Below are 19,476 nucleotides of genomic sequence, written 5' to 3'. Positions count from 1 at the left end.
TCTTTGTTGCATTCTTTGTTGCATCTAGTCTCTCTTCGCTTGGCCTTTAGATCTTATTCTCTGTAATAGTCTTAGCCCACACATCCAACACCGTTTCCACAATGTAAATACCATAAAACCAGAAACATAGCTATGTTGTTTCCACCATATCTCCTGATTTAGAAGCACATAGTTCATACATTCCCTTTCTGTCAGCCTTCAGCAAATGTTTGCTGAAAGGCAGATTTGCCTCTCTCACTGTCTTCAAATCCTTGGTCCCAGTCACACTGTTTCCTGAACATAGCACTAATTTTCTTCTTGGCCCTGTTTTATTCTTCCTTCTCTCCAGTCATTCATAAATTAACTATAGTCAGCAGATATCATAATGCTGGCCCTGAAGTACAGTAAAGACCAAAAAGAGTCTGTGTCTTTATAGTACTATATAATCCAGAGAAAGAAAAGCAATTAAAATATAGTGTAGTCCGCAAGTAGGATTACATTGGGATAATAGATGGGCATTCTAGTGGGGGTGGCAATGGCAGTACATGCCTTTAATCCTAACACTCTGGCATCAGAGGCAGGGGGAACCTCTGTGAGTTCAAGACCAGCCTGGTCTATAAAGCAAGTCCAAAACAACCTGGGCTCTATTACACAGCAAAATCCTGTCTTGAAAAAAAGACAGAAAGAAAGAAAGAAAGAGAGAGAGAAAGAGAAGAGAGAAAAAGAAAAAAGAAAAGAAAGAAGAAGAAAGCAAACAGGTATTACAGAAATATGGAGCTGTGTCAACCAACTCCAGTGTGTTACTTTTTTGAGGGCCGTGGGTAGAGAAACCTTGTCAAAATTTACTAAATTATAGCCTTTAAGTATGTTTTATTGCATGTAAATTAATAAAATAAGATGTGAGGATGTGGAAAATTAGTTTCCCGGTCCTAATTAGTCAGCAATAAATGATTAGAACAATGAAAATGAAAAAATGAAATCTGAGAGTGGGTCTGTCTGTACTCTTTATGCTTAATTGTTTCCTACTTGCTGATGCTTTTCTGACTTCTTGGACGCTGTCCTATCGGGAGCATGTGAAATGAATAGACTTACATCTATGCTCTTATCTGTTCTTGGAACTGTCTGTCCTTTTTCTGCCGAGACTCCAAAAGAATGAAACAATTCTTTCAAATGATTGGGAAACACTAAAATATTTGTTGCTATAACAATTTTTTTTCCTGTTCTTCCCTGTAGAAATATGGTGGTGGCATTGAAGGAGCTGTCTATTCGGGGTGACTTTAGAACTACAGTAGAATACCTGATCAAACTGCTGGAGACAGAAAGCTTTCAGTTGAATAGAATCGACACTGGCTGGTTGGACAGACTGATTGCAGAAAAAGTGCAGGTGTGTATTTCTCCTCTTGCATACATGGCCTTTGGGATTAGGTTTTTATAGCCTTGTATTATCATCAGTTCCTGTTATCAGATGAGATTTGATTCTAATGTAAATGGCTCCTTATTACCTGGAAAAAAATCTAGGATTCAGATTGGTTTTTACTCTTTATACGTTTTATACGTTCTTGTGCCAGCAGGGAATATAGCTTTTTTGGTAGAATGCTCATCCACCTATCGTTCACAAGTCTAAAGAGGGTGCTTGTACCTGTGTGACAGTCTTTGTAGGGGAGGAGCAAGGCATGTGGAGGTCAGAGAACTACATGTGGGAGTCAGTTTTTCCTCAAAACATGGATTCAGGGATTGAACTCAGGCTGGAGGCAAGTGCCCTTACCCTTCTGAGTTATCCCGCTGGCTCCATTTTTTTTTTTTTTTAAACTTTGGTTAAATTACTAGATTTAGCTAAAAGTCAACTTTTTTTTTTCTTCAATTTTTTTCAAGACAGGATTTCTCTGTTAACAAGAGCCTCTGGCTCTTGGACTCACTTTGTAGACCAGGCTGGCCTTGAACCCACAGTGGTCCTCCTGCCTCTGCCTCACAAGCAATGGGATCAAAGACGTGCACCACTGAGCCTGGCTCATTAAAGTCTGTTTTTGAGCTAGTTTTTTATTTGCTCAGTGAAATTTTTACTGAAAGTAGAAGGAAAATTATTTCTTTAAATCTTTTCAAATTCTAAAGGTAAATATATGGCTTTTTTTATTTTTCTTTTTAAAAAATATTTATAAATTTACCATCAAAAACTTGCAGTTAAAAATCACCATACATGGGCTGGAAAGATGGCACAGAGGTTAGGAACACTGGCTGTTCTTCCAAAGGTCCTGAGTTCAATTCCCAGCAACCACATGGTGGCTCCCAACCATGTGTAGCGCGATCTGGTGCCCTCTTCTGGCGTGTATGCACACATGCAGGTAGAATACTGTTTGACTAAATAATAAACAAATAAATCATAAAATCAATCACCATACATGACAATTAACCAGACCCAAAGTTTATACAGCTCAGTGAACTTCTAGACAGTTAAAATAGCCATTGTAAAGCTGTGGAATTTCACACTGGGTTTTAGGTTTTAACTACAGATATATTTTTATGTATTTGTTCACTAACAATAAAGAAAGGAAGGGGGGGGGGAAAGAAGGTTGATTGGTTAATTTCAGAGTCAGAACCAGAACAACAATTGGCTGTGTGTCCTCGTGAATAACTTGTATCCATTGTGTGCACTCACCATTCCTTACTGTTTCTTAAGGTCTCATGGGAGTTGGAAAGATGCCTTGGCTGTTAAGAGCACTTGCTGCTCTTCCTGAGAAACTGAGTTCAGATCTCAGTATCCACATGGTGGATACTCATAGTCACGTATAACTCCAGTTCTAGGGGACATGATGCTTCCCACTGACCTCCAGAGGCACCAGACATAGGCATGGTGCGCTTACATACATGCAGGCAAATAAAATACGTAAAATAAACGTGGCTTCAGCCTCACTGTGTAGTCAAGAACCATCTTTGAACTCCTGATTTTTTTTTTTTTTTTTTTTTGCCTCCACCTTCTAGGTGCTGGGATTACAGGTGTATACCCCTGTGCTTGACTTAAAAAATCAGTGTGGAAATAAGAATGTTTCTTGATTTTAATTTTTGATTTTGATCTTGACTTTGTTTGAGTGGCTGTGGTGTCATGTGAGCACACTTTTGATCGGTCTTCTGTTCTTTTAGGCAGAGCGCCCCGATACTATGCTGGGAGTTGTGTGTGGGGCTCTCCACGTGGCCGATGTAAGCCTGAGGAACAGCATCTCTAATTTCCTTCACTCCTTAGAAAGGTAGGCTTTGCTCTTGCGTCTGTGCCCGCCAAACAGTGGTGGAGTACAGGACCACAGCTCAAAGGCCCATTTGTTTTTCTGCAACTTCCTGGCACTTTATGAACTGGTGGCAAACTAAAGAGGGATGGCTGGGGATGCGGAGTAGAATAGGTCACCTTTTTTGTGTATGTATGTCTTATGTATGTGTTCATGTGACTATGTGCATGTGTACCTACTTGTGTAAATGTGATTGGAAGCCAAAGTTTAACATTTTAGGTGTCTTTCTTGATTGCACTTTATTTGTATAGGTTTTGTTGTTTGGCTGGTTTTTTATTTGTTCGTTCATTTGTTTGTGTTTCTGTTTTCGTCACTTATTTATTTATTTATTTTTGAGACAGAGTCTCTTTATGTAGCCCTGGCTGTATTGGAACTCTCCTTATATACCATACTGGCCTCAAACTCACAGAGATCCACCTGCCTCTGCCTCCTGAGTGAAGGGATTAAAGGCATGTGCTACCACATCTGGCCTCACCTTAATTTTTAGAGACAGTCTCTCACTGACCCTGGAGCTTGCTGATTCAGCTAGATTTGCTAGCCAGGGAACTCCTAGATATAACCACCCCAATCTCTCCAACAATCATCACCACAGTGCTGGAGTTACAGACACATGTCACTGTGCCCTGCTTTTCCACAGATGCTGGGAATAAGAACCCAAATCCTCATGCTTTTGTGGCAGGAACATTACCTACTGAGCCATCTCCTCAGCTCCAGGGTTAATTTAGTCTTTTAAACACTGAAATTCACTGCAACAAACATGCTTTCCTGAGCAGAGTGCCTCAGACCATGGTGATAAAATCCAGCATTTCTCTCTACCATCAAACCAGAAATATTTCCCGTGTTAACCACACCACATTTCAGGAGGCTGAAATTGAGGCTGATATTCAGGCTGACCTCAAAGGGCTTTCAAATAGAGGGGTCAGGCATGTATGAAGCAAAACTAATTTTGTATGTTGATTCCAGAGGCTAAGCCCTGCCCAAGTCCCTGCGGGAATGGTCCAGAGGGCTAATCCCATCCAAGCATTTTAACCACAGGCACTTTATTTCCTTCTGTGTTATTAGACTTATATCGGCACCCTTTCAAAGTATCTGAAAGGAAGAAAAGAAGCAAAATTTTGAAAATTGAACTGAGGTTTCAAGCCCTGTGATAAACATCTCACTATGTTATTCTCATGCACTAAAACCTTCGGCAGCTTGTATTTCCTTTCTGACCCATGTCTAAATCCATAGGTATGACTTTCAACTCCCTTAACACTTTGGCCCATCACCCATCTATTCTTTCTCATTTTCACTCAACATATATCTCTAACCTAGTTAAATGGATTCCCTATGCATGTAAAAATGCAATAACAAATCCTTTGGTTTTTTTTTTTGTGATTTGTTGTTTTGAGACAGTCTCATTGTAATATCACAGGTTGGCATTAAACCCAGGCTGGCTTCTAACTCACAGTGCTCTTGCCTCAGTCTCCAGAGTACTGGTGTTCTAGATATATCAACCCATTGAAGGCTAATGTTCAAACAAACAAACAAACAAACAAACAAACAAACAAAAAAACCTTGTGTGTGTTTATAAATGCCCACATATGTGTGGATGCCTGTAGAGGCCAGAAGATGCTGTTGGATTCCCTGGTGCTGGATTAAAAGCCGGTTGTAAACCACTTCATGTGAGTTCTAGGCACTGAACTCAGGTCTTTGGGAAAAACAGCAAGCATTTACTTAGTGCTAAGCCATTTCACCAGCTCCAACATTCCATTTTAAATTCATTTAAAAACCCGTAGTTTGAAACAGTGTGTTTCTTGGGGGGAAATATTTTGGAACAGTCTCATGTTCAGGTTGTCCTCACTGTGTTGTGTGGCTGAGGCTGACCTTAAACTCACAGTACTCCTGCTCTACCTCTCAAGTGCTTGGATTACAGGCACATACCGCAGTACATGGCCTAAGTTTGAACTTTTTTTTTTCTTTTGAGAAGAGTCTTACTGTGTAGCCCTATTTGGCCTGGAACTCACTCTGCAGACCAGGCTAGCCTTGAGCTCACACAGCTCTGCCTGCTTCTGCCTCTAGAGCACTGGGACTAAAGGTGTGCACCCTCATGCCCTGCCTCATAACTTGGCTTTTATTAGTTCTGTGACCAGTACAGACAACGTGCATACTCTTTGTTCACATCTGCTGGCTGTTAGTAACTCAACTACCCTGTCTTCAGAACTCTTTTTTGTTGTTGTTGTTGTTAATTTTTCAAAGTCTGACTTAAATTGTTTGTGACATTATCTGGGCCTCAAATGGATAGCAGTCATCCTACGTCAACTGCTGCTTTGTCGTCGTCGTCTTCATCTCCTTTTATTGATTGTTTGTGAATTTCACATCATGCACCCCTATCCCAGTTATTTCCCAGTCTTTCTGTGTCTGCCCTCCACCACTAAAACCTCTTCTCCAAAAGAAAATAAAAAATAATTCTAGAAAATCTTGCCACGAAAGCTGTAAAATGTCATGTTGTACCCTATAATATACCTGTTTTCCCAAACAGATTTACTTGCAAATGTTCATTGCAATAAGCCCATTGTTCTGGTTTGAGGGTCTGGGCCCGGTTGGTAACTGAGTTGGTCAACCCACCAGTTCTCCCAAACCCACGCCATCAGGACCAGTTCTACTTCAGTTCCTTAAGTGTTAGGACTGTGTTAATAAAGCACTAAGCCTAGCAAGTTTACTTTAAAGAACAAGGAATAGATTCACATGTTCTATATTTTAAAAAGATGCATAGTGGAAAAACATCTATTTATCTGCTTCTTGATACCCAGTGTGCTTTCCCTGTAGCCAATCCATATTCCTAGTTTCTTCTGTAATCTTCTGGAAATATTTTAACTTACATAAACATTTGATGTTTATTTCTTACCTTTTACTTTTATTATTATTGTTATTATTAATATATTTTTTTGAGACAGGGTTTCTCTGTGTAACAGAGCCCTGGCTGTCCTGGAATTTGCTTTGTAGACCAGGCTGTCTTCGAGCTTCACAGAACCCTGCCTTAGCCTAACAAATGCTGGGATTAAAGGCATGTGCCACCACACCCAGCTTCCTCTTGCTTTTTTTAGCCTAATTTTTTTTCTTAGTGATTTAAAATTTTTAATTAAATATAATAATTTTTATACCCTCTCAGGTTCATGCTCTCTTTTCTCGGTTATTACTGTGGCATATATTTGTGCGTAAGTTAGAGCCTGCTAAGCCTGTTAGTTAACTGTCCTTCACTTTGCTTTTTTCACTTAATGGTATATTTTACTGTTTCATATCAGTGTGTGAAAAGCTTTGTCTTCCTTTTTATGACTATAAAATTTTGTATATGTTTGAGAAGATGGTTAACATGACTGATCAGCAGGGAAATGCGTTTCAGAACCTCTATAAATTAACACCTTATTCTGATGCCTGCTGCCAAGAACCAGAAAATAACAAGTTTTGGTGAGGATATGGAGAAAATGGGATCCCCATGCACTGTTGGTGGGAATGTAAAATGGTACAGCCACTATAGTAGACAGTATTAAAATTCCTCAGAAAATTCAGAATCAAATTGTTGTGTGGTCCAGCTATAATAGTTCCGGGTATACCAAAAGAAGTGAACGCTGACTCTCAAAGAGATGCTTATATTTTCATGACAATGTTGTTATCATACTAACTACAAAGTAGGAACAGTTCGTATATTCATTCATGAATAGGATAAACAGATAGTTGTAGGCATATACACATCAAAGGCTATTGTCAAACCTCAGAGAGGAAGGACATTCAAACACATGATAAAATATAGAGGAATTTTGAGGTTTAGGCTAAGAGAAATAATCCAGCCACAAAAAAGATAAGCTGTATGGTTTTACTATCAAGTGGTATCGTGAATAGTCATATTCCTAGGAACAGAAAGATGTTTATGTAAATGTAGTTACTGTTCTAATAGAGTGCTATTCTTTGCTAAATAAAAACATTCTATTTTTTTAAAAGATTTATTGATTATTTATGAAGCACTCTACCTGCATGTGTGCCTACACACCAGAAGAGGGCACCAAATCCCATTATAGATGGTTGTGAGCCACCATGTGGTTGCTGGGAATTGAACTCAGGACCTTTGGAAGAACAGCCAATGCTCTTAACCTCTGAGCCATCTCTCCAGATCATAAAAACATTCTAAAGAAAAATAGTCGAACAGTGGTGTGACTTAACACTATACTACTATGCATATAAAATGATTAAGATAGTTTATGTGTCTTTGTATGGCTTCCAGCAGCTTGAACCTGACTGAGCCTTGAGGGAATGAAGAAAAGACAAATAGACAGATACATGGTTAGAGAACTAGATGGAGTCGGGTGGACTGAGCTCTCTGATGATGAGGCCACAACACCCCGGAAGCTCAGCATGTTCATTATACACAGTTGAACAAAGAGGTGGGTTATTGCACACAGCTGAACAAGGAGCAGGATTATTACACACAGATAAACTGAGAAGCAGAATTTACAGTATGCAGCTGGGTCAAGGAGAGATAAAGGCTTAGGTAATATTGGTAGGCATGTTATCTATGGGGAACAATCTTCAGGCTGTAAATGTCTGAGGAAAGAAACTTGTGGAAGTTTTCTGCACACACACACTGTCAGTATTTGCACTAGGACCAGGAGAGAAGGCTTTGCAGTTTCTCTGAGCTTTGCCCTCGGAAGGGTTCGCCATTTGAGTCTGAGTTTTTGGGGTCTTTGGCATGTCTCTGTCCATGTCAACAGCTTCACTCACCTGCGGCTTCCTTTGTTCCATGCATTAAGTTTTATGTTTTTCATATCTTACCACAATTAAATATAAGAAAGAAGTTTCACCATTTTTCATAATTTGTATGTTCAGTCCTTTATAGACAATCATTTAGGTTTTTCCTCTTTTTACTATTCAGAAAATATCACAATCAATTCTTGAGATGTCTATAACCAGTTAGAACTTTGTAGAAATAAGTATGTCATATATTGTCATTCTTTCAGGGGTCAAGTCCTTCCTGCTCACACGCTCTTGAACACAGTAGATGTTGAACTTATCTATGAAGGAATCAAATACGTACTTAAGGTATGCAATCCCACCAAAATCTGCACCTTAGTTCCTATTCTTCTTTTTAAAAAACTAGTTTTCTTTGGCAGAGAGAGAAAAGTTATTGTTTATGGATTGGAATATTACAGTCATTATTTGTGTCGGTATCAGGAATCAGTATTTAGCGATTCTATGAAAATCTGTTCAGTTATTTTTCACCTTGATATACTTTCAAGAGATTCTGCAGAGGCAGGAAGCAGCTAGAACAGAGGAAAGCAACTGAAGTTACCCTGTTTGCTTGCAATGGACTGTAGCCAGCCAGAGACACTGGTGTGGGCAGCACTGGTGCCATTACTGTCTTCCTGACAGCCCTTAACCTGAATCTTTAAATACTGCAGTTGTGTTTGAGGCTATGCTTGGAAGGGCTCACTGGCTTGTCTGTCTGGCTCCTGTTTACTACAGGTGACTCGTCAGTCTCCCAACTCCTATGTGGTGATAATGAACGGCTCATGTGTGGAAGTCGATGTGCATCGACTGAGTGATGGCGGCCTGCTCCTCTCCTATGATGGCAGTAGTTATACTACCTACATGAAGGAGGAAGTGGATAGGTGAGTGACTGAGGTGCCGTTGTTTTCCTTTGTATTAACTTTTCCTCTTACTATTTGTTAGGTTGGGATTTTCACAGGTCTTTTTTAGTTAAAAACAAAACAGCATATATACTTAAAATTTTAAGAGTACAGTTGTAAGCATGTCTTAAGCTGGGTGTTGTGCTGTGTGCCTATAGGTTCGGCTATCAGGCTGCAGTAGGAGGCTGAGGGAAGAACTCACTTGAGCCTCGGAGGGTAAGGCCAGCACATGCAGCTTAGTGTGAGATTCTGTCTCTAAAGAAAGAAACCATGGTTCCCTACCACTCCAAGATGGTGGACAATGAGAAATACTTTCCCCTCGAAATAAACTATCATAGCTGATAGTTTCTTGTATATATTAGAACTCACACAATATGTATAAGAATTGCACAAAGATGCATACTATTTTTCTTTTAAATATCTCCACAATTAAATATCTGTTAAGTACTGTTTGCACGTTTTCTTTCTTTTTTAAATAAATATTTATTTATTTTTATGTGTACCTGAGTATGTGTATGTGCACTGTGTGTATAGGAGCCAGCAGAGGTCACAGGAGGTAGCTGGGTGTCCTGGAACTGGGATTGCAGGTAGTTTTGAGTCAGCATGTGAATACTGCAAATTTAACTCCCGTCCTTTTCAAGAGCATCAAGTGTTCTTATCCACTGAGCCATCTCCTCTCCCTAACTCAGGTCTTGCTGTGTAGAGGTGACCTTGAACTTCTTTCTGATCTTGTTTCTGCCTCCTGAGTGTTAAGGTTATGAATACATATCACCACACCTGATTTACGTGGAGCTTCATGCATGCTGCACAAGTGTCAGCTGAAGTACATTCTCAGCTGACTGTCATCGCCTTGTCTTATTTTTTTACAGTGTACCACCCCAGCCATGCTGCTGTGAGAACTGAATAAATCAGTTCACTTGAAGTGCCTAAACATCGCCTACAGTATTGTTATTGTTCCATAAATGTTAGTTACAGCTGGGCTTGGTATCATGCCTGTAACTCTAGCATACAGGAGGCTGAAGAGAAATGAGACCAACGTGGGCTGCATAGTGAGGTCCTTTCAGAGAGAGAGAGAGAAGTAGAGAGGCAGGAGAGAAGGAGAGAGGGATACTGATGATTGTATCATAATTATCTTTGTTTTTTGATATAAATATTCCATTTTAAATGGTTATATTATATTCCAGTATATGAATATATCATAATCTATTCAATCCAACTTTTAATTAACTATTATTACTAAAAGTGTAAAATAAGGGCCAGCAAGATAGCTAGAGAGCAAAAGGCCCTTTTTGCCACGTTTGACACTTGTGTTTGATCCCCAACACCCACATGGTAGAAGGAAAGGACCCTCTCCTGCAAGTTGTCCTCTGACCCCCATAAATGCCCATGCCCACACACAGTACAGTTAGATGTAGCTAAATAAATAAAAATTTAAAAAGTATAAGCAGATATAATGAATGCCTTGTTTGTATGTCTGTATTTTATAAATGATAACATTTTCTGTGCTTTTTTGTTTGTTTTATTGTTTTTAAGACTGACCTTTTCCCTCGTTTTGCTCTGTAACCTGAGTGCTTTACTGGATTGCCTGCTCTACTTGCTTCCTAGATACCGAATCACAATTGGCAATAAAACCTGTGTGTTTGAGAAAGAAAATGACCCATCTGTAATGCGCTCACCGTCTGCTGGGAAGTTAATCCAGTATATTGTGGAAGATGGAGGCCATGTGTTTGCTGGCCAGTGCTATGCTGAGATTGAGGTCAGGTTGGGGAATAGGCTCTTGGGTCATGGAAGGGAACATAAGGCTTGTGGGAATAGGCTAGGATTGAAAATAACAGAAAGGAAGAACATTAGTTAATTTAATGTTGACTGTGAACCTTACGACTTTAAAAACAAATAAAAAGCTAACCATTTTCCTTAGACAGGGGAAGGAACTTGAGCTTTAAAACAATAATGACCAGAGTTAGGCTGTTGGTACACAGAGAAAATATGATAGGTAGAGTGGGGTACAAAGCAGGTAAGCAACGAAGTATGATGAAGTCTTAGGACAAGAGGGTCACCTAACCCTAATTGAGAAAGGGTTTGAGGTAAGGAAAGACAGCCTAAAGGAAGAGATGCCTTACTTTGAAAAGAGAAAGCTAAAGAGAGTGGCCTTACTTTGAAAAGAGAAAGCTAGGTCAGGTGAGGATGGGCAGGAGACAGTGTGTAACTCCGAGGCACCATGGACACAGGACAGTGTGCTGTATTAGAATTGACTAGGAATAGTTTAAGGTTCTATGTGAGTGCCGGGTAAAGGTGCTGTGGCAGGAAATCAAGGTCTTGAGGAGCCTCTGCCAAGACTGTCCTGATATACTTGGGCAATCACTGAAGGATTTTAAGTAGAAAAATAATATGATTTAGGCTTTAGAATGAAGATTTTTGGGGGACCTTATCAGAGGTAAATACCATGAAGGGTCATCTATACTAGATATTTAAAACATACTGGCTAGGCATGATGGAGCATTCCTTTAATGCTAGCACTGGAGGCAGAGGCAGGTGGATCTCTGAGTTTGAGGCCAGCCTAGTCTACCACTCGAGTTTCATCCAGGACAGCCAGGGCTACACAGAGAAGCCCTGTCTTGAAAAAAAAATGAAGCTCTATAAGCCCAAAATGGGGAGGGCCTAGAATAAGACACTGCAAGAGAAGATATTTGTGAAAGGTTTAGAAGGTGTACTTCCTGGGCCTGGTGGTGGTAGGTGAAGGAAAAGTCTGGAAAATACTGCTATTGTGAGGGCAGATTGGTAGGTGAAGGAAAAGTCTATCATGAGGACAGATTGTCCATCGCTTCTAAATAGAAGATAGGTAAATTCACAAACAGTATTTATAAGTTAGCAAAGTGTCTGATGTGGTGGCACAGTCCCAGCACTTGGTAGGCAGGAGGGAGGGCCAGGAGTTCGGGGTTGTCCTCGGCTACATAACAAGCTGACATAGCTGCGTAGATGGCTTCAGTGAACCATGAAAACAGGCAAAAACCCAAAAGCAGGTCATGAATCGCTAGTCTTTGTTATTAACCGTCAGTTAGAGTTCTGAGAAATTTACCAATTGCCTTAATACCTCACTGGAGATTTTGATAGATTCCCATTTTAGGGGGCTAAATTAAATAGATTCCAACTGAAATGTTACAGGAAAACTGACCATTGAACTCTTCATGTACATAAAGGGTTATCAGGTTCTAACTTATGTATTCATTATAGGTAATGAAGATGGTGATGACTTTAACAGCTGTAGAATCTGGCTGCATCCATTATGTCAAGCGACCTGGAGCAGCACTGGACCCTGGTTGTGTGATAGCCAAAATGCAGCTGGACAATCCCAGTAAAGTCCAACAGGTGAGGAGGAGGGCACTGAACATCTCTCCCTCTGGGAGTGAAAACACAGTAGCCTGGGGATGCCTGACTTGCCAGCTCCCTGCCTTCTCTCACCTTTCCTTTCCCTCCCTCCCTGCCTCCTTTCCTCCCCGCTTCTCTGCCTCCCTCCTTCCCTTTTTGCCTATGTGTGAGAGTGTGTGTATGTGCTGTCTGCATATATGTGTGTCAGAGGAAGGAATTAGGTCTCCTGCTTCATCACTTTCCATCTTATTCCCTGGAGACTGTTTTCTCATTAACCCTGGAGCTAGGCTATCAGCCAGCAAGCCCTAGTCCTGCTTCTGACACAGGGTCCTGCGGATCTGCACTCAGCTTCTAATGCTTGTGCAGTAAGTGTTCTTGTCCACTGAGCCATTGTCCCAGGCCCCGTTCCTTCTTTTCCTCTTGCATTCCTGCTCTTCTGCTTCTGTCTTAAGTTCTCAGAGTACAAGTATGTGCTATCATGGTTAGCTTCTTGTCAGTGTTTTCTTAAACATTTTTTTTTTCCTCTTGATTTCATGCCTTGTATTTGTGCCTATAGTATTGTGGAACTGGAGCTTGGATTAGCCAATATAAAACTGAGATTCTGTCATCTTCTCTGTGTTTCTCTCACTGACTTCTCTAAATAGGTGTGTATCGTGAGGGGGTGTTTCAGCTTGGATGGTGACTGAATTGCAGTGATGTTTGTGCCCAGAGTAGAAGGTCATGAATAGTGATGTCTTGCTTGATCCGCAGGCCGAGCTGCACACGGGTAGTCTGCCACAGATCCAGAGCACAGCCCTCAGGGGGGAGAAGCTCCATCGGGTATTCCATTACGTCCTGGATAACCTGGTCAACGTGATGAGTGGATACTGCCTTCCTGACCCCTTCTTCAGCAGCAGGGTAGGAACCACTCCCGTGGGGACAGGACAAACAGATGTGTTCATTCTCCAGAGTAGGTTAAAGTCTCAGGAGGAATTCTTTAAGATTGATTCCTCAATGTCTCCTTTTGGTGCTGGGGATTAAACCTGGGGCCTTAAGCATGCCATCTAAACACTGTACACTGAGCTACATCCTCAGCCCATGAAGAATTTTTTTAGGGAAAAAAAGTTGTTTGACCTATAATCTTCTCACCTTTCCTTGAGGGGCTTGAAGTTTGGTTTTTTTGAGACAGGATTTCTCTATGTAGCTCTTCCTGTCTTGAAACTCACTGCTATGTAGATCAGGCTGTCCTTGAACTCAAACTCACAAAGATCTAACTGCTTCTGCCTCTAGGATGAAAGATGTACACCACCATGCCTGACTGGACTTGGAGTTTTAAGTTCTTGTTTCTTAGTTATGTCATTTGCTTGGGATTATACCCTTTTGAACCACAGACTGGGGCAATATTGGGACGTTTCTTTTGCAGTTTACAGTAAGCACTGGGGCTGGAGAGATGGTTTAGTATTAACAGCACTTGTTCTGCTTGAGGAAGGATTCCCAGAATGCACATCATTAACTCTCGGGCACTCGTGTATACACTTCCACATAAAACAAATAAATCTGAAGTTAGCACTAGCACTGTAATACAGTGGATTCAGATATCTGATTTTATTTTGGGAACTGTATTGACTTTGTATCCTATTTGATTCTTTCTTTCTCCTCAGGTAAAAGACTGGGTAGAACGATTGATGAAGACCCTCAGAGATCCCTCCCTGCCTCTTCTGGAGTTGCAGGATATTATGACTAGTGTTTCTGGCCGTATTCCACTCAATGTGGAGAAGTCTATTAAGAAGGAAATGGCTCAGTACGCTAGCAACATCACATCAGTCCTGTGTCAGTTTCCAAGCCAGCAGGTATTTATGGGGTAACACTGTCATTATTTTCCACTGCTGCCACTGGAGTTCATGCTCTAGGAGGCCTCTCTGGCTTCTCCTTACTGTCCATGGTTTTACTCCTGTAAGCACTGAATCCTTTTCAATACTGCCTCAGGATATGAGTCCAATAAGGAAGCACCATATGTGAACTGTAAAATGTCTCATGCTATCTGAGGAAAGTGTGTTTTGGCTGTATTCCATATCACTTTGCTTTCAGGGCGAGTCCCTAATTAGAGGTGTTTCTGTAAGACTGACATGAAGGATGTTGGTAATCTGTTTGTCTGACACTTACCGATTGCCTCAGCAGCAGCCTTACCCTTTGCCTATAGTGCACGGTTATGTGGTGAGTAAAGGTGGGCAAGTAAGGGACCAGGACAGAGGTGTGGATTTTAACCTCAGACAGATTTTGCCCGTCACAGTCTCCAGGTAAATGTACTTCTATGGTCAGTAGTCTACCTGGGAAAGGGTAAAAAGAGAAATTGCTTCCTTATTTAGCTTCTAAACTTCTAGTAACTTCCTGAGATAGAAATTGCCATGTTGTAACCAAGAAGCTCTTTGGTAGTGGTGGTGATGCAGAAGAATGTGTGTTGGGTCTCTTTGGCAAGAGGCCCTTAATTTTTCTTATTTCTTTTGCCTTAGATTGCCAACATCCTAGATAGTCATGCGGCTACACTGAACCGGAAGTCCGAGCGGGAAGTCTTCTTCATGAACACTCAGAGCATTGTCCAGCTGGTGCAGAGGTAGTCACATGGGTCTGCAGACTCCTGCCTTCTCTGCTTTCAGCCGGGCATAAAGATTTGTTTCAATTCTAACTTCAAGAGAGAAGAAATTACTTGATCTCTCAGAAAGTGCCTTGTGTCTTTTTACGGCTGTAGATCTGTGACCTAGCTCATTCATTGTTTCTTCGATTTTTTTTGTATTATTCTGTCAGTTATTATGGCCGCCAAATCCTGTTTTGTTTTTTAATTTGCTATTTTAATGAAGATTTTAATTTTTCCCCTAGGATATACTCCAGCATGACATTTATTCATTATATTTATTCATTATATATCATGGATTCAGGTATTGGACTGAAAAGCTATCCAGAGCATTTTCAGTTTTAAGACACTTAAACTGAAAAGTCCCTTAGCTGTTTCAGGCATGAAATTTCTACTAAATTTCTACTCTGTGATAGGAGCTAAGTCAGGATGTCATCAGATAAGGATATGAAGTCTGGGTTGGGCGGGGCTATTTTTCTTTTTCTTTTCTGCTTTTCCTCTATGAAGGATTTCTTTTGTACTGAAGTTATGTTTCAGCTTAGAATTTAAATTAAAGGTTTGGGTGATTGAATTTTCGACCTGAAAATACAAGCAACAAGCCTGCCGTATATTCAGAGGGAAAGCATGTCAAGAGAAAGTCTAGAGAGTAAATCTGGTCTCTAGGTTAATTTAATAGTGGTGCTCTGTTGTGCTTCATAGGTACCGAAGTGGCATCCGTGGCCACATGAAGGCTGTGGTGATGGACCTGCTCCGACAGTACCTTCGTGTAGAGACACAGTTTCAGAATGGTAAGTGTCATCCTGAGAACTTGCTAAGGAAGTTTACAGTTCTGGTTAAAATACTGTGGAAGAGCTAAGGCAGTTCATGCTGTTAACAACATTTCTCGCTAATAAACTTTTCCTTTTCTCACTGCTGCCCTTAAAAACTAAAACCTCCATACCTTACCAGAATAAAAAAGAATACTAACAAAACAGGGCTTGGTGAAACTGGACCTTAAGTGTGCTTCTGAGGAAGGATTGATACAATTGTTCTTGGAGAGATTAGCATTCCCTGTTGACATCTTCTTGACCTTGGGTAGTGAGAGTTGGTTGAGTCATGACCAAACTGAAATTGAAATTTCCTGCCTGAAGAGCTTTCCTCTCAGCAGCTAATCCAAGGGTTGAACACAGGCATATGGGAAGAGCTCAGCATCACCGCTACTTTTTAGTGTGTCATTTAGGTGGAATTTATCTCTGGCTTTCTCTGAAGAGCTTCACTAAATGATAGATAGTCTTCAAGAGGAAAATACATTGGTTAAGATTTTAAAGTTACCTACTGCCATTTATGGCATACTGCCACAAGATGGCAGTATAACACCAGAAAATTTGAAGCAGTACCTAAAATTGTCTCTTTCCTCCTTTCTGCTCACTTTTGCATCTACCCTTCATGACCAGTTAAATTCCCCAAGTAGATATTAGCAAGCTAAACCAAGTTGGTTTTATGCCAGGTTGGTGCATTTGGGAACAATCAATGATGTAATTTATCACATACTAGTAGAACAAGAAAGAATGAACAGGGTTGTCATCTCAGGATATTGGGGAAAAAATTTCGACAAAGTTTAGTATAGAATGACATGATATTTTTGCCAGTTGGTGTGTCCACGCTTCTACTCCTATGCTGGGGATAAAAATGGCTAAAGTACATCTTCATCCTTGAATTAGAACTTTTACATTTGTTAAGTGGCCCTACAAACATTTCATATGATAGTCATTCATAATGGCAAAATGTTCAGAACATCCACGTTAGGACAAAGACACCAGTGTCCCTGTGTCTTCTCAGCAGCACCCTGCATGTCCTTGCTATCGCAGTAAGATAAGGATTTAAGAAATCCTAGAGCATAATGGCTTTCTCCTGAAATCCCAGTACTTGGGAGATTGAGACGGAGGAGTATCAGGAGTTTGAGGCCAGCCTTGGTTACATGAGATCCTGTCTCAAAAAAATAAAAAGGTTTGAGGACTCGTGGGTAAGATCAGCCACCAAGAGATTCAGTGTCTTCTTGGAAGGCTCCAACAACCCCCAAATTTATTACTAAATTATTTAAGACCAAACAAAATTACTAATTACAAAAGTCAAACATGCAGGGCAGAGTAGAAAATGCCTTTATTTAGGAGGCAGAGGCAGGCTTTGATTCAAAAAAACAAAAAAAGGAAAAAGAAAAAAAAATCAAACGTAAAATTCAGTTGCAGCTGGGTACAGTTCCAGACTAGAGTAGTTGTCATGCATGAGGTCCTGGATTCAATCCTCAACACTACACAAAGCTTTTTTTTTAAAAATTGTTTACTTATTATTTTTGAGACAGGGTCTCATTTGGTAGCCATGGCCTGCCTGCTACTCTCTAGACCATGCTGGCCTTGAATTCATAGGAGATCCCTCTGCCTCTGCCTCCCAAGTGTTGGAATTTAAGCTATGTTCCACCAGGCCACCCCAGGAAAGACTTCTTTACAGTAATTGTTTAGAAAGCAGTTTTGAAGAATATACCACTTCAGATCTCAATTAAAACCCATAAACTAGAAAGGCACAGATAGGATGAAGACCCACAGCCCTCTTCTGGATGAGATTCTAGCGAGTGAACAACAGTAAAGAACACCCAGGTAGACACCAGCAGCAGACGCTTGCAGAGGGACGGGCTCTCTCAACTCATTTGTCAGCTTGTTGACATTCCAGTAAGCACCCTCCTCGGGGTCTCTGTGACGCTTGCCACACTAATTCTGAAATTTACACAGATTCTGGCAGTAGCCAAAATATCTGCAAAATAGGTGTAGCTGTAATCCCAGCACTCAGGGGCAGAGGCAGGGGGATTGCTGTGCATTCAAGACGAGGCTGGTCTACATAGCAAGCTTTAGGGCTGTTAATGAGCCCCTGTCTTAAGCAATAACAAAATGCACTTCTAAAGAAATGAAAGGTAAAAGTATTTACCAAATGAGATACCAAGATTTACTCTAAAGGGATGTTAATTAAACAGCTGTGACATTTGTGGAAGGACAGACTTATACATGAAAGGAACATGCTACCTAGAGCCAGTCATCCATATCTCATTCTCTACACTCAGAATCAATTCAACTGAATTAAAGACTTATCAAAGAGGCAAACTTAAGAAATTTTAGGATATCCTTATGACCTCTGGATAGAGAAGAGTTTATCTTTTACAAACAGGAAGTGCATAGCATAAAGGAAACAACTGATTAATTCTGTCTGCTTAGGAACCTCTGTTCATCTCATGTACTGTTGAGAAATTGAGAACACAGGCTGCAAAGTACAAGGAGCTGTTTATAAAGTTTGCACTTACTACAGGATTAGTCCTAGTATGTAAAAGGCAAACAGAAAAATGGGCAAAAGAGAGAAAAGATATTTCATAGAAGAAGAAGCACAAATAATCCATAAACTTCAAGAAAATACTTGGTTCCATCATCAATTACAGAAATAGGAGCCCAAATCACAGATTTTACAATCACATTGTCATTGTACACTGCCCCTGGGAGAGGAAATGCAATTGACATGATTGCTTCAGAAAATGCCTAATACCAATGTCCATATCTAATAAGTCTTTCATAACATTGAGTTTTTATTTATGTTCTTTAGCCTACTTACCTTACTCCAAGATACAAGGCCTATTTTGTATCAATACTGTTCATAATTAAAAAAAAAAAAAAGGCAGAGGGAAACCCTCTAAATATATACAAATAGAATGTCTTTTGAATTCTAGGATATTCCTACAGTGGAATATTGTATAGCACTGAAGAGAGATGATTCCTAGGAACACGTATAAGCAAATGAGTCAATACATAGTGCTCCTATTTTTTTTTTATCAAGTTCAAAACCAAGAAAAAAAATAACCTAGATATATTATTGGTGATAAATGTAAAGAAAGCAAAAGAATTATTAATATAAAATTCAGCTTAGTCATTGTTTCTGAAGAAGAATCCATAGCAGATCACTTGGGAGACTGAGGCAGGGTAATTACCAAATTCAAGGCCAGCAGTGGAACAAATACTGAGAATTACCTATTTATAAAAGGCGTTAGGGGATTGCACCTGGAAAGATGGCTCACCACTAAGAGCGCTTGCTGCAGAGCTCACAGTCGTCTGCAGCTCTAGCTCCAGAGGCTCCCATACCTTTTCTGTCCGTGCTGAGCTGCATGCATGTGGCGCATAAGTACATACAATAAAATGAAATTTCTGTTGTTGCTGGGTTTTGGTTTTCAAGACAGGGCTTCTCTCTGTAGCCCTTGGCTGTCCTGCAACTGGCTCTCTAGACCAGGCTGGTCTTGAACTCACATACAATCCACCTGCCCCTGCCTCTCAAGTCCTGGGATTAAAGGTGTGTGTCACCCCTGCCTGGCCAAATCAATATTCTTTTTAAATTCTCTTTCTTTGTTTCCTTCTTTCCTTTCCTTTCTTTCTTTTTTAAGCTGAATGTGGAAGTGTAATCTCAGTACTTGGGAAGCTGAGGTGGGAGAATCTTCAATTTTTTTTTTTTTTTAGTATATTAAAAAATTAAAATGGTACATGGGTATTTTTATTTCAAGTTTTAATATATATTTTATGTATTT

At 40.3% G+C, this 19,476-nt stretch overlaps 1 protein-coding gene across 6 annotated transcripts in view; it reads left to right on the top strand.

Annotated features, from left to right (window-relative positions):
* The window catches only part of Acaca (acetyl-CoA carboxylase alpha), a 263,052-nt gene that overhangs the window by 115,418 nt on the left and 128,158 nt on the right, over nucleotides 1-19,476 (top strand). For all 6 annotated transcript variants that reach the window (XM_060387107.1, XM_060387103.1, XM_060387102.1 and 3 more), the window contains 10 exons: nucleotides 1,213-1,363; nucleotides 3,115-3,218; nucleotides 8,246-8,327; nucleotides 8,751-8,896; nucleotides 10,520-10,670; nucleotides 12,146-12,280; nucleotides 13,031-13,177; nucleotides 13,921-14,109; nucleotides 14,770-14,870; nucleotides 15,588-15,676. In XM_060387107.1, the coding sequence (XP_060243090.1) occupies nucleotides 1,213-1,363; nucleotides 3,115-3,218; nucleotides 8,246-8,327; nucleotides 8,751-8,896; nucleotides 10,520-10,670; nucleotides 12,146-12,280; nucleotides 13,031-13,177; nucleotides 13,921-14,109; nucleotides 14,770-14,870; nucleotides 15,588-15,676 (1,295 nt within the window). The remainder of the gene's footprint in view (nucleotides 1-1,212; nucleotides 1,364-3,114; nucleotides 3,219-8,245; nucleotides 8,328-8,750; nucleotides 8,897-10,519; nucleotides 10,671-12,145; nucleotides 12,281-13,030; nucleotides 13,178-13,920; nucleotides 14,110-14,769; nucleotides 14,871-15,587; nucleotides 15,677-19,476) is intronic.

The sequence above is a fragment of the Meriones unguiculatus genome, chromosome 7 (assembly GCF_030254825.1).
Source record: "Meriones unguiculatus strain TT.TT164.6M chromosome 7, Bangor_MerUng_6.1, whole genome shotgun sequence".
Taxonomy (NCBI): Eukaryota; Metazoa; Chordata; class Mammalia; order Rodentia; family Muridae; genus Meriones; species Meriones unguiculatus.
This window is presented reverse-complemented; position numbering and strand designations above follow the sequence as displayed.